We start from the raw sequence: 14,980 nt of genomic DNA on the forward strand, positions 1-14,980 counted from the left end.
GAGGGCTGGGTCATTGGATTGTTGTATGAGAAAAATGGTTTGATTTACTACAAAAATGTGTAGATATTCCCTCTCTCCACCTACCACCCACCAACCCATGTGTGTTGCATTTGCTGGGCTTCTGCCATAATCAGGCCTGACTAATACCTTGACCAGCATGCCGTTAAAGCCACTAGGCGATTGTAATGTACATAATATACAGGGGTTCAGACATGGGCCTATGGTTAAGTAGACTGACAAATGACTCGGTAAATGCACAATGCAAATTACATTTAAAGTAATGAAATCACACATATGTATATATATACTACAGTATGTACTGCTATCAACTTCCTTTTAGCTTTGCTCGTTTAATTGAACATGTGTAGAATTTTTTTGGCTCATTGTGAGTTCCCTCCTATACCTGGCACCTGCTAGAACAGACACTTCCCGGCGGGAAATGAAGATGTAGCTCTGCCCGTCGAGATAAAAACGTTAAAGGAAGTCTGTTTGGCTCAGAATGGCTGCCTTTGTTTAAGCCAGTCACCCTCGCTGTGCTTTAAGTCCGATCTGGCTCGCTGTGCGGGTTTCTTTAGACACTGAGAGAGAGTGAACCAGAGGAACTCTGGATTGTATCGAACCGATTTAATGGAGTCAAAGTGAAGGAGGCTGTTGGTTTTTATTTCTTCTGCCACATCACGCTGCTACAGTCATGGGGGTGGTGGTAAAGTAGAGGGGCGAAGCAGAGGCTTCCAGGAAATGGCACCAGGGAGAGCCGACTGCGGTCAGACCACGGCCACAGACCCCCTGTGGGGGAGAGAGAGAGAGACAAAGGGAGGGGGGTCTGAGTTACAGTTGAAATACACATATGGAGGGTACATGCACTGTTAGCAAAAATTGAGAAAGAGTGCGGAATGGAGGATAAATAGAAAGAAGGAGATGAATAGACCGTGTCTAGAAGAAACCAGACACTAGAGATTGAAAAGAGGATTGACTGGAGTGAGAAAACGGGGGGGAAATGAGGATTTGAAGAAAACATTGGAAAAGAGAGGCTACAGGTGTGGGGGTGGAGGGAGAAAGGAACAGGATAGGGTAGGAGAGACTAGGTCGGGGGAGCTTCACGCTGGCTCGTCTTTGTTGATGTTGTTTGGCATCGTGGGCTGCCAGAAGAAGCCACAGGGTCCAGTGTCTCGCTGAGTCATTCCCCAGCTTTAACATGGAACATCTGTTACTGTACAGTTACCCCCCCCCCCCCCCAACTGGCTGACACCAGTTGAAAGAGTTTTTAAAGGTCTCTGGTTTTCCTCAAATATCAGGAACACTCCTGCTGCTAATTGCCTCTTTGGTGTGCGCTCAGCTCAGGACTGGTTGTGTGTCGGATAGGCTTAGTCGATACACCGTATACCGGGGTATTTCTCAATACCTTTAAATATATATATTTTTTTTATATCCATTCCAATATTTGTTGCTACTTTTTAAGGAAATACCTGCAGTCAATTTGTGCAGTACTTTAGGAAATAAAGAAGAATGCGTTCTTCATTTCACCTGTTACATAATTTTTCATTATGAAGCTTACCGTTAGTCCCCAGTCACATGGTGTTTGTTTACAAGCACACCACGACGAGAGACCGGAGCCTTGTGAGTCACTCACTGTTGTACAGCATTGTGCCAGGTGATCTAGTTACAGTATGGAACTCACAACTAAATGTTTGCCAGCTAGACATCTTCTACTATTAAGTTAACTGTCTAGAATTTGCTGAATGCTCTGCATTTGGTTTGCTAATTTAATAGCTAGTTAGCTACAGTATCTAGTGGTTAGCTTCTTCCAAAATCAAGCTTTGCTTGGTAACAGCAGAGAATCCCCTCCTGGATCAAGAGCCTTGTGGTCTAATAGTTTGTTTTGTGCGTGCAGCAAACTGTGAGTTACTTGAATAGTTTAGGTCAAGAGACTGTATGAAATGTTAGCATTCTTTATGGGATGTTACATGTACTTGTTAGCATTGCTAACCTTTTGGAGTACAGAGTCTCAGTGGGGTTTGAAAACAGCGCCCCTTGTTCAGTGGCGGTATTACCGAATATCCAGGTATTGCTCAAGGTCAGTATGAAGGTATGACAATTTGGATACCGCCCAAGCCCAGTGTCGGCTCAAAAAGCGCCGTGTCTTCTTGGATTAGGCGTGGTCGTAGTTCTCCATGTTTGACACCTTGTGTGAAAAATGTATGACATTAGCCAAACACGAGAGAATACCTGAAAAGCCAAAATGGCTAATCCAAACTTTCTAAAGATGAAGTTGAAGAGGATAAGTATGAGAGGGAACCACAGTCGGCTCTTTCTAAAAGCTGTAATGTGACCGAAGAAAGCAGAAGATTTTAACAGCGTGGTACCAAAGATTCCCAAGACACTAAACGCGTGGGTCTACTCGATACTTAGTAAAGGGATTGCTGTTCGAAGCTCAGGGGGCATTTTAGGCCTCTATTTGCTTAGAGGAGAGCCAATGTTTCCACTCATTCCACAACTGTCTCTTTCTCCTGCTTAATTATCATGCAGCGTGGCAGCAAGAGAAAGGAAAGGCAGGCGGACACAATCTTTTTCTCTCTCTCCTTTTATCTCTGTTGGTCTTTCTCTCATATACTCACACAAAAGCACCCGGATGCAAGCTAAAAAGAAGCTCAGAAACATACATATGCACTGATACTACTTTGCACATTACAAAGACACAAAAGAACATGATTTCAAAGCCTGTTGAATAAAGGTACACCTATACGTTCACACACACCAGTAATTATCAGTTGTATGGGTGTGAACGTTGTTTGACGTAGGTACTAAAATATTCCTTAAGTAATTCAGTGAAGCATGACAAATCTCATGAATGAAGAGTTATTATAACACACAGGAAGGAACAAAATCTCCCCCACCAGGCTGCTAATGTTGTATTCACCTCATCCTCATAGAGACTACGAATATGTCAGTATGTATAAGAGGATGAATAATTTACCTGTGAGAAATTGCTGTTAAGTACCTGAATTCTGTAAAACCATTTACTAGGTGACAGAATAGTACAATTTACCTTCTGTGCCGTTGTGGTGTTCTGTGGTGATCTTTCTGGAATTTGCAATATCTTTACCTCATCTGCCCCTTGCACTATCCCACCACTTGCAATTTAAATCAAATCAAATGTTATTGGTCACATACACATGGTTAGCAGATGTTATTGCGAGTGTAGTGAAGTGCTTGGTGTTTCTAGTTCCGACAGAGCAGCATTATCTAACAAGTAATCGAACAATTCCACAACAACTACCTTAATAATAAGTTAAGGAATGGAATAAGAATATATACATATAAATATATGGATGAGCAATGACCGAGCGGCGTAGGCAAGATACAATAGATGGTATAAAATACAGTGTATACATATGAGATGAGTAATGCAAGATATGTAAACGTTATTAAAGTGACTAGTGATCCATTTATTAAAGTGGCCAATGATTTCAAGTCTGTATGTAGGCAGCAGCGCCTCTGTGTTAGTGGTGGCTGTTTAACAGTCTGATGGCCTTGAGATGGAAGCTATTTTTCAGTCTCTCGGTCCCAGCTTTAGATGCCAAGTGAATACTGCTGACAACAAATAATAACCAACATCAGTAAATATAGCCTACATTAATAACACTCCCTTTTTCTTCTGCAGATTTCTCTATAGCCGCTGCAGACCGGTGCAGTCATGTTCAGGAACAGCTTGAAGATGCTGCTTGGCGGCAAGTCCAACCGCAAAAATCGCAACAGTGGTAAGTCAGTCTGACCAGTGTTGTGTATGTGGTGTGTCTGTCTGTATGTGTGTAAAGCTTGCCACTCACAGTTTAACTATGTGCTTCAATAATACAACATATGACTAACTAACTGTGGTTATTGCCTGCTATTGAAGTCACAGATCTACCAGTGATGTCTCTCTTTGCTGCGAGGAACCAAGTCATTAACCTAAGCACTTGCCTCCTTTCACAAGTTGGCGTCTGCCTAGCTTTTTTTAGGGGGATAAAACGTGACTCGCGGTACAGGAGGCATTGCACTGCTGCTGAGTTCAGAACGAGATACCTGTGACTACACAGCTATGGCACCCTCTCCAGGGACTAGGAGTGGAGCGTGCCACATGATCAGTAGAGACGTGTGAAGCTTGGTAAAGTACGTCTTTGGGATGCAGCTGGTTAAGTTCACGTCTCTAAAAATCGGTGCAGAGTCAGCTATACAGTACACCCCAAACACTCTCTTCTCTTACTCAAGTTACTCATCTCCCAGAAACGGAGGTTTGAGGTCATTCACAAAGGGTTTCAGTCCCCATGAAACTGGAGACGGATTGTTTCCCACCATTCGTTCCTTTTAACTTGAAGAAACTTTATACGAATGTAAGTTACACGATTCTGTTACTGCCTTTGTCTGACCAAGGACATGTTTTGCAGTTTCGTTACAGTAGTTCCTACAGGCTTAAAATGTTAGCAACATAAAAATTAGGGATGCACGATACATCAGTGAACATATCGGAATCGGCCGATATTAGTTAAAGATGCCAACGACGGTATCTGCCCGATGTCTAGTTTAACGTCTGTGCAAAACCGATGTCAAAGCTGACGTGCATACCTATATAAGGTAGGTACATGATGTAATGATGCCACGTAAAATGTTGTGCTACACGTGCAACACAGCATTCCTAACCTAGCCCACAATGTCTGATGTGTGGATTGAGCAGTCAAGAAGTCGAGCATCATTTGAAAGAGTAAGAACATTTCAGCGAGACAACTCAAATTCGAAATCCATTAACGCCAAGATAATGGAATTCATTGCCCTTGACAATCAACCGTTCTCTGTCGTGGGTGATGTTGGCTTTCGCCGACTGGTCAAGCACCAGTACACACTACCAAGTGCGCAATTTTTCAGATATTGCCCTAACGGAATTACACAGTAATAGCATTACTGCTATTAGCTTCACGACTGACATTTGGACCATCGATATCAGTCCCATGAGCATTATGAGTGTGACAGCACAGTGGGTCGACAAGAATTTTGTACTGAGGAAAGCCGTATTTCCTGCTCATGATTGTGCTGTTTGTCATACCGCTCCTGCCATTTCAATGGCATTTGAGAAAATGTTTGAAATTTGGAAACATGAACACACTCCTAGCTCCATTCGAACAACTGACTCGAGAAATAAGATCATAAACTGCGCCTGCAGCAGACGGGATACCCTCTGTCATGGCATTGAAACGCCTGCTCAACAAAACTGCCGACACAGGCTGTGAACCAGCGATTCAGTGGCATTCTCTCTTTACTGTGTCGCCACCATGCTCGACGCCATGTGCAAGCACCGCTACTTCGATGCAGACAAGAAACGTGAAATGTTACATACAAAGCTGGACAAGATGGAAACGGACACAGTGACAGTGCCACCGAGGAAGAGAGGCCACGGACAGACACAGGTGAAACTTCACTGCTGGACATGTATGATGAAATCCTGGTTGAGACTGAAACGACTGAACAAATTAACAACGAAACAGCACAGCAAGTAAGTGAAATAAATAGGTTTTGATTATGTTTTACTGACAATGGAGACATGCGTAAATGCCAACAAAATAACTTTTTGGTGTGTGTGTGTAACCTTTTATTTAACTAGGCAAGTCCGTTAAGAACAAATTCTTATTTAAAATGACGGCCTACCCCGGACGACGCTGGGCCAATTGTGCTCCGCACTATGGGACTCCCAATCACTTCCGGATGTGATACAGCCTGGATTCGAACCAGGGACTGTAGTGACGCCTCTTGCACTGAGATGCAGTGCCTTAGACCGTCTGTGTGTGTGTGTGTGAAATATTTAACTGTACTAGAATGCTGAAAAGGCATCACTTGTAAAATGTGTTACATTGTGCTCTAGGTTGGACAGTACTGCCAATGGCTTGAGGAAGTAAAGTTGTACCACCATTGGACTCTTATCATCAACTGAGTTGCTTTTCCTCAGGACTCGAGATTCACTGGTGTACATATCTGCAACAGTGTAGCAGTAGGTTCTTTAGGCTCATAAACTGACCTCCTGAGAGAACCTGAGCCAACAAAATACACAGTAACAAAGTGTTTTAAACCATGCCACAGTGTCAAGAGACCCTCTGTTCCACACAAGCCCACACTGTGTCCACTCTTGACACGTTGTCATTTCAATTAAGCTGAAAGGTCGCTAATAGCCACCATTTAAAGGGCCAGAAAAGTTTTCAAGGCAGGGGTCCAGCCAGCGATAGTACCTTACATTTATTTCCATGTCCCTGTAAGTTGTTGAAGTTGCTTATAGCAAAGGCTGTCTTCGTGGCAACGTGCAACCTCAGTCATGACTGTGTTCTGCACCTCAGTGGGGAGGTGTGGTAGATCTTGGCCACTACTCGTCGGGTGTATATGTTTTTCTTCCTAAAGCCAGCGCTGAGAGGAAAGTGTCTGGCTCTACACTATGTTTACCCTCGGAACAGTGCCACCCCAGTGTGTTCAGAGCTCCTCCGTTCCATCCAAACAGAATGAGAAACGTGACTCGGCAAACGGGCTAGTCCATTCAGAGCGGCAAGTGTAGTCCAGGCTCTAAATCTGAAGCATTGGTTTTCATGTTTCATAACCTCTCCCTTTATCAAGGGTAGTTATGGTAAAAGCCTGTGGTATCTGTTTTACCAGAAAGCCATTTTGGATTTCCTCAGTTACTTGTCTTGTCAGAACAAAGATGGTTATGAAAGGCCATAGAGGGCTAATTAGGGTAATATAAGGTTATTAGAGGTCACAAGATATTATGACTGTACCACAGAAGTCTCATGTTGAAGGGCCCGAAAATGAACTCATTGGCCTTATACTCTTGAGGCAGAAAGTACTTTTGGAATACTGTTGAAATAGAGAGAGATCGCAGATTCCAATTCAAACAGAAGAAGGTAATGCACTGTGGGAGAGGCCAATGTGGTTTTGTCGTGGGCTGGCAGAGGGTAGCAGGCAGGGGGCGATGAGGTGGGGGGGACATGGAGCCAGAGGTGTTTGGGCTCTGTACCAAGCCTGGCGTTGATGAGGTGCACTCCTGTCTACTCATTTTCTCTCTTGAGATGTTAGGGGCTCAATCATAGCCAGCTGTTGACCATAATGCTGTACTGCTGCCAACATCGAGGAGCATTTAGAATACAAGATTGTTATGTGACACAGAATCTAACGTGACACCAAACTACCACAACAGTTGGTCTTGGTAAAGCAGTCTTTTTTCCTCCAAGGATGGTCTGTTTAAAATTTCCTTGGGATGCAGTTGCTGCTTTTCTCTTGTTGTTTATATGAAAGACCCCCCACTAGTTCTGGCAAATCATTTATGACTAGCAATCTCTCTTCCCATGTCCTTTTTTATTTTGTTAGTTTCAAAGACATATTATAGGGTTTGTATGCTGCCTCCCTCAACCTGTACGCAAATGAAAGGGAAAGGGGGATACCTAGTCAGTTGTACAACTGAATGCATTCAACAGATATGTCTTCTGCATTTAACCCAACCCCTCTGAATCAGAGAGGTGCGGGGGGCTACCTTAATCGACATCCACGTCATCGGCACCCGGGGAACAGTGTGTTAACTGCCTTGCTCAGGGACAGAAAGACATTTTTTTTTTACCTTGTCTGCTCGGTGATTCGATCCAGCAACCTTTCGATATCCTCAGCATATGTTTGGCATAAATTAAATCCAAGCAACCAGCACTTGCCAAGTAAACATGAACGATCTCACCACACTGGAAAACACATGTCACCTTGGGATTGATGGTTACTAGCCTCCAGATTCCTTAACCTCTTGGATAAGAATCAAAGCTGACGTTAGCGACAGCCAACTGCAACATGGTGCAATATCGTGTGCAGAGCGAGGGAAAAAACGTCATCTCCCAACCCTGCACAGACTGCGGTAAACATTTAGGACATGTCATAACACGTGTAGATTGTAAGGCAGATCCGCGGGGTTTCCTGGAACAAGCCAAGGCAGTTCTGTATTCAATGGTTATTTCTACACTGCTGTAGAGCTCAGTGTTAAAGTTAAGTCAGACAATTTTTTCCCCAAGAGTAACTGCCTCACCTCACCTACCCCTTCAGAAGGTAGGTAGTCACCCACTATATACCACTATATACACATTCTGGTGGATGCTGATTCCTCTCCAAAATGCAGCATACGACTACAGCACTGGGACACGCGGTGTGCTATGGCTAAGCAGCTTGTATGGATGTGGATGATGGAAAGGGACCAGGGGATGTGTGTGTGTCAGCTGCAGCAATCTGAGTTTGCTGGCTAACGCCGCTCAATGGCTCTGGTGACTGTCATTGCCAGCCAAGACCGTTGTGCCTGTCCCAGCACCGCCTGCTAATTGCAAGCTTTTTTGTCAGCAGCGTCAATGAAATCCAATCAAATTTAGAGGCTCATGCAACCGAGACCAATCAGGCGCAGAGCCACACGTTATGTAAGGAAGCTGTGCACATCGACAAAATTAGAGATTTTCACGGCAGCTGTGGACCTTAGTTACTAGGCAGGCTGTCCCCGCCCATCATCCCCACCATGGTCATTCATTACTTCCCGTTTGGTGATGAGGTTATTTTCCACAGAATTTACTTTACCTCTTTAAATAGCACTTGTGGGAATGATGGTGCTGAAGCCGGCAGCTTGTCAGGTATGATTTTACAACCAAGACATGCAGCTCTACTAATGGTTTCTGTTCTGAGGTGCATCATGTTAACATTCTCTGAATCAAACGCATGATATTTTATCCAAAGACGTATCCTCCTCTAAATGATTGTGCTAATGGAGTTGATTTTTGTAATTCAGTGTCCTCGTGTTTGCCCAACAGAGGCTGTAGTAAGACTATTGGACACATTTTATTTATTTTCTCTACCAAATCTCAGGCGCTAATGCGTTTATCTACCTCACTCTTATCAGTCCACACTTCCCCTGATCTGCTTCTCTCCAACTCCCTGATCTGCTTCTCTCCATGGTTCTCTCTCTCCGTCTCCCTGCCCATGCCCGCTGACAGGCTCTGGCCCACTGCCCAGATCCTGGGTGGACGCCCATCCAGACAGGTTCCATTCATCTGGCGGAATGGCTGGCCCCCACCTACATTCCTCTATCCCTCCTACCTCCCACTAGCCGTCTCTACCTCCCCAGCCCTACTCCCCCCCCCCCCCCCGAGTCCCTGCTGCCTGTGAAAAGAAAGCATCCCTGGAGCGAGGCAAGGAAGATGGGGGCTACTGTGCGGCTCAGGCGCTGCCTGCAACACTACAGAGGGGCTCAGCTGTAAGACAACCTCACTACCCTTCCTCTTCTCCCATATATCACATCAGTCTCTCTCTGGGGTACCCTTCCTTCCACCTTTGTGTGTAGAACCTTTAGATCCCTTGGAATGATGAGTGACAACGTAGAGGGGTGTGGGGATTATAGGAGCTGAATGCTTCTCAAACACCAGGTGATGCTTCAACACAGGGATCACCTTATGTAACTTGGCAGGTCATCATAGCACATAGCTCGCTCAAATCCCCAAATGAGCAAGCTACAGGAAAGGACAGAGGAGTGTACTGCTCACTGCAGTCAGTCTACAACAGAGAGAAACTATATGGTAAAAGAATGGGTTTCATGAAAGTCAGTGCCAGCTACATAAAATGGGAGGACTTAGTACAGCCTATTCCCCTGCTAACAATGCCCTCTCTGGGCAGTCTCTACCCTGGTACAATCTTGCACCAAAGAGGCTGCACCAGGAGTCTCCCCTTCTAAACCAGTCTAATCTCAGTTCAGTAGTAACGGACACTGACTCTGGCATGGAACTCTGCACCAGGAGTCTCCCCTTCTAAACCAGTCTAAACTCAGTTCAGTAGTAACAGCCACTAGTCTCTGGCATGGAAATCTGCACCAGGAGTCTCCCCTTCTAAACCAGTCTAAACTCAGTTCAGTAGTAACAGACACTAGTCTCTGGCATGGAACTCTGCACCAGGAGTCTCCCCTTCTAAACCAGTCTAAACTCAGTTCAGTAGTAACAGCCACTAGTCTCTGGCATGGAAATCTGCACCAGGAGTCTCCCCTTCTAAACCAGTCTAAACTGAGTTCAGTAGTAACAGACACTAGACTCTGGCATGGAACTCTGCACCAGGAGTCTCCCCTTCTAAACCAGTCTAAACTCAGTTCAGTAGTAACAGACACTAGACTCTGGCATGGAACTCTGCACCAGGAGTCTCCCCTTCTAAACCAGTCTAAACTGAGTTCAGTAGTAACAGACACTAGACTCTGGCATGGAACTCTGCACCAGGAGTCTCCCCTTCTAAACCAGTCTAATCTCAGTTCAGTAGTAACGGACACTGACTCTGGCATGGAACTCTGCACCAGGAGGCCCAGTGTGTGACTGATGTTACACCCAGCCCTCCATGTGACTGATACAGTCATTAGAGACCTAATCTCTCCTTCCTTTCCCCAGTCGAGGCTTTACGCAGTGTCACGTGGCTCCGAGGCTGCAGACGATCTGCCCCAGTCTCGCTTAGCTCACTGGTTTATCAATGTCATCAACCTTAACCTCCTCACACCCAACCAGTAGCAAAGGGGTCTTAAAAGCCCTAGCGAAAACTGACCGAATGGTACCCCTGTAGATTTGTGTTTCAAATCTGTCTCCATGATTCATATAGAGGTGATTCACACTTGTGTAGTAGATGATTCAGATCTGTCTCCATGATTCGTGTATAGGTGATTCACACTTGTGTTGTAGATGATTCAGATCTGTCTCCATGAGTTATGTGTAAGTGATTCAAACTTGTATAGTAGATGATTCAGTAGGTGGAGACCAGACAAGCTGCTGTTGTAAAAGTGTTATTCCCCTTCTCTATTGGTAAAGGTAGACGTTGCCCTTAACCACAGATCTAGGATCTGATTAGGAGGATTAAGTCCTTTTGCTAGGCAGTTTACTTTGCTGTTGTACTATTGACTCTGATGCCAACTACCTACCATTGTAATCATGTGGTCTGGTAGGATGCCTATAGTTTTCAGTAGGTTACGCATGGCCAGACTCCACAAATAGCGTCTTTGTGTGGTGTTGATGCATTACAGGTTTATAGGGTTGTTTACAGCACTATAAAGCTCCACCATCCGCTTGTGTGTGTGAACCTGTCCTCTTTGGAATTCAGCCCCGTGGGAAAGTGTCACCTCAGATCATCGGATGGAACTCTTCATGGAGTTTACAGATGGATACGTATGCAATCCATATTCACTTTGTGCACGTACACATGCTAAAACACATGTTATCGCACAGACACACACAAACATAATCAAAGAGATGCACACATGCGCAAACTTTGTAAGCAAGGGAACTGTCATTTATACTCACATTCAATGTATAAGGTTCACAGCAGACATACTCTGTGTGTGTTCATCACCATTGTGCCTGTACAGAAACAACCTCTCTAGTTCAGAGGAAGAGCGACCTGGAGAGGAAGGAAAGGCTTCCCATTTTAAAATAGCATTTCATCTCCACACCTCTGGATACCCGGAAATATGTTTTTTTAACCTACTACCACTCTGTAGTTCAGTAGAACTATATTCCTATTCACGGCTTTTCTGAATGTGCCCTCACTTGGATTGAAGGTTGTGTTCACAAACACCGTTCCCTTTGATGTGACAAGTTGTTTTGTGAATAATCATGTTTACTTGATTATGCCTGTGTGGGTGGGTCAATCTATGTATCGGAGTGGGCTTACGTAAGGATGCATGGATCAAGTATGTGTCTGTACTATTGTCTATATAATTATTAGGATTTCTGTGTTTTGTGAGTGATGCTTTTATGTGGTTGTTCAAGGAGGACATTGCGCCTTTTAGAGCTTCCGAGTGTTTTCTGTGTGAGGGAGGGAAGAGGGAGAGCGAGCTAACTTGCCGCTATCGAGTGGGAGAGGGAAGGAAGAGGAGGGAGGGCGAGTTTGCCCGCCTGCCTGTTCCTGTGTGTCTGTCCTTGTGTGTGTTCTTACGCGTTGGCCAATACCTGGCACTTGCTTTCAACACTGCAGAGCTCACTCTCTGTCTACAGCTCTCCATCTCTCTCTCTTACTCCTCTCCTCCTCTTCCCTCTCCTTTTTTATTCCTCATCATTTGTGTGCCTCTATTGCCATATCTCTATGCCACGTCCTTCAAGTAGTTTACCATGGTACAGGATTTTACTAGCTGGAGACGCAGACTTTTTCTACTAACTGAGGTGAGACTGACTCAAGCTTTACCAGGCTAGGGTACTTACATAGGAGGGTGGAATCTAGGGGTGGGGGGACTCTAGGGGCCATAGAGAAGGGACAGGTAATTGTGGTCGGGTTCAGAGAAGTACATGTTTACTGCTGGGATGACTGTCCTTTAGCTGCTCTGTGATGCACACACCTCTGAGTACTAGCTAGCTAGTCTAGCACTGCCCACTGGATGTCAATCAGGATGACTGACAGTTCTGATCTTTTCAGTGTGGTTCTATGCTATGAAATGCTTCTCTCTCGGTTTCTGATTCTGCCTCATGTACTGCTCTGGTTTTCTCGCTCCAGACCATTATGCGCCTGCTCCCCCTCTCTCTCTGGTGTGACAGGTTATTGGCGGGGAAGGGGCTGGGGTGTGTAGAACATGGAACGTCTCTCACACAGAGTTGTGTGAGATGCATGTATGATTTCTCTCTCTCTGGCGAGTCGCAGGCACGGGCAGCCTAATGATGCGAAGTAGCCGTCTCCTCCCCTCCCTAGCAGCACAGGGCTCCTGCAGATAAAGGCAGAGCACACACACATACGCGTTACACACAGACGCGTTACACACTCACACACTCCCACACACACATACTGAGTATACAAAACATTAAGTACACCTGCTCTTTCCATGGCATAGACTCTGACCAGGTGAAAGCTATGATCCCTTATTGATGTTACTTGGAGGAGACGGGTTAAAGAAGGATTTTAAAGCCTTGAGACATAGATTGTGTATGTGTGCCATTCAGTGAATGGGCAAGACAAAAGCTTTAAGTGCCTTTGACCAGGGTATGGTAGTAGGTGCCAGGCACACTGGTTTGTGGCAAGAACTACAACACTGCTGTGTTTTTCACTTTCACCCAAAGGACATCCAGCCAACTTGACACAACTGTGGGAAGCATTGGAGTCAACATGGGCCAGCATCCCTGTGGAATGCTTTCGGCACCTTGTGGAGTCCATGCCCCGACGAATTGAGGCTACTCTGAGGGCAAAAGGGGAGGGGAGGGTGCAACTCAATATTAGGAAGGTATACAATTTACTCACACGCATCCAATCACGTACACACACTCATCCCATCAACATGCATTATTTTTCACTCACACACACCCCTCACCCTCCCATGCACAGTCCCACACTCTCATTCTCACACATATTCCCCCTCTCCTTTTCTGCCTCTCCCCTCAACACACACACACATCCCTCCACTGTCAGTATATCTCGCCCACTCTGGGTTCTCGGGAGGGAGGGAGAGAGAGAGGCAGGGCACAGTGGGATCAGGTTGCTCTGCTTGTGAAGTTTCTCTGCTGCTCTTCTTATTCTGCTTTAGCTCTGCTCTAATGCCTAGCAGCAGGGAAGCACTGATGGCTTCTGAATAGAGAGGAAATGACTTGCTTTAAAATCATCACATCATTAACCACCCAGAGAGAAAATACAGCTAATGGTATTGTTCTCTTCTGGCCAATCCATAGCCCAGTATGAGTGTGTAGAATATGCGGGTAATGAGAATAGTGGGTGGCTGGTGAAGGTGGGCATGGTTGAGTGTTTGCTGGGGGCGGCTGGTTAGATAAGTGTCCACCACACAGTACAGTGGCTCAGCAGAAACATTACATTCCCAAACTGTTCTTGCGCTTGTACTCCCACAACATTTCTGAGTGATTCCTCACAAAACCCAGACAAAAAAAGACCATGATTTGGGGAATTTTCACAAAATGTAAGCCATAGAATAGTCCTTTGGAGAAAAGATTGTTGACATACACTACCACTCAAAAGTTTTGGGACACTTAGAAATGTCCTTGTTAATGAAAGTAAATCTTCTTTTTTTTGTCCATTTAAAATAACATCAAATTGATCAGAAATACAGTGTAGACATTGTTAATGTTGTAAATGACTATTGTAGCTGGAAACGGCTGATTTTTAATGGAATATCTACATAGGCGTACAGAGGCCCATTATCAGCAACCATGACTCCTGTGTTCCAATGGCACGTTGTGTTAGCTAATCCAAGTTTATCATTTTAAAAGGCTAATTGATCATTAGAAAACCCCTTTGCAATTATGATAGCACAGCTGAAAACTGTTGTTCTGATTAAAGAAGCAATAAAGCTGTTCTTCTTTTAGACTAGTTGAGTATCTGGAGCATCAGCATTTGTGGGTTCCATTATAGGCTCAAAATGGCCAGAAACATAGAACTTTCTTCTGAAACTCGTCAGTCTATTCTTGTTCTGAGAAATGAAGGCTATTCCATGCAAGAAATTGCCAAGAAACTGGAGATCTCGTACAACGATGTGTACTACTCCCTTCACAGAACAGCGCAAACTGTCTCTAGAATAGAAAGAGTAGTGGGAGGCCCCGGTGCACAACTGAGCAAGAGGACAAGTACATTAGAGTGTCTAGTTTGAGAAACAGGCGCCGAACAAGTCCTCAACTGGCAGCTTCATTAAATAGTACCCGCAAAACACCAGTCTCAATGTCAACAGTGAAGAGGAGATTCCGGGATGCTGTCCTTCTAGGCAGAGTTGCAAAGAAAAAGCCGTATCTCAGACTGGCCAATAAAAATAAAAGATTAAGATGGGCAAAAGAAGACACACTGGACAGAGGAAGATTGGAAAAAAGACAAATCTAAGTTTTAGGTGTTCGGATCACAAAGAAGAACATTCGTGAGACGCAGAAAAAAATGAAAAGATGCTGGAGGAGAGCTTGACGCCATCTGTCAAGCATGGTGGAGGCAATGTGACGGTCTGGGGGTGGTTTGGTGG

At 44.9% G+C, this 14,980-nt stretch overlaps 1 protein-coding gene across 5 annotated transcripts in view; it reads left to right on the forward strand.

Moving 5' to 3' along the window:
* LOC139564881 (protein TANC2-like) overlaps positions 1-14,980 on the forward strand; it is a 132,885-nt gene that overhangs the window by 62,144 nt on the left and 55,761 nt on the right. For 4 of the 5 annotated variants that reach the window (XM_071384730.1, XM_071384732.1, XM_071384731.1 and 1 more), the window contains exon 3: positions 3,662-3,758. In XM_071384730.1, coding sequence (XP_071240831.1) covers positions 3,695-3,758 — 64 coding nt within the window. In that variant the 5' untranslated portion in view covers positions 3,662-3,694. Of the gene's footprint in view, positions 1-3,661; positions 3,759-11,944; positions 12,207-14,980 lie in introns of those variants that run through there. The other variant, XM_071384733.1, reaches the window with a different exon arrangement.

This window comes from Salvelinus alpinus, chromosome 36, assembly GCF_045679555.1.
Source record: "Salvelinus alpinus chromosome 36, SLU_Salpinus.1, whole genome shotgun sequence".
In the NCBI taxonomy this organism is placed as follows: domain Eukaryota; kingdom Metazoa; phylum Chordata; class Actinopteri; order Salmoniformes; family Salmonidae; genus Salvelinus; species Salvelinus alpinus.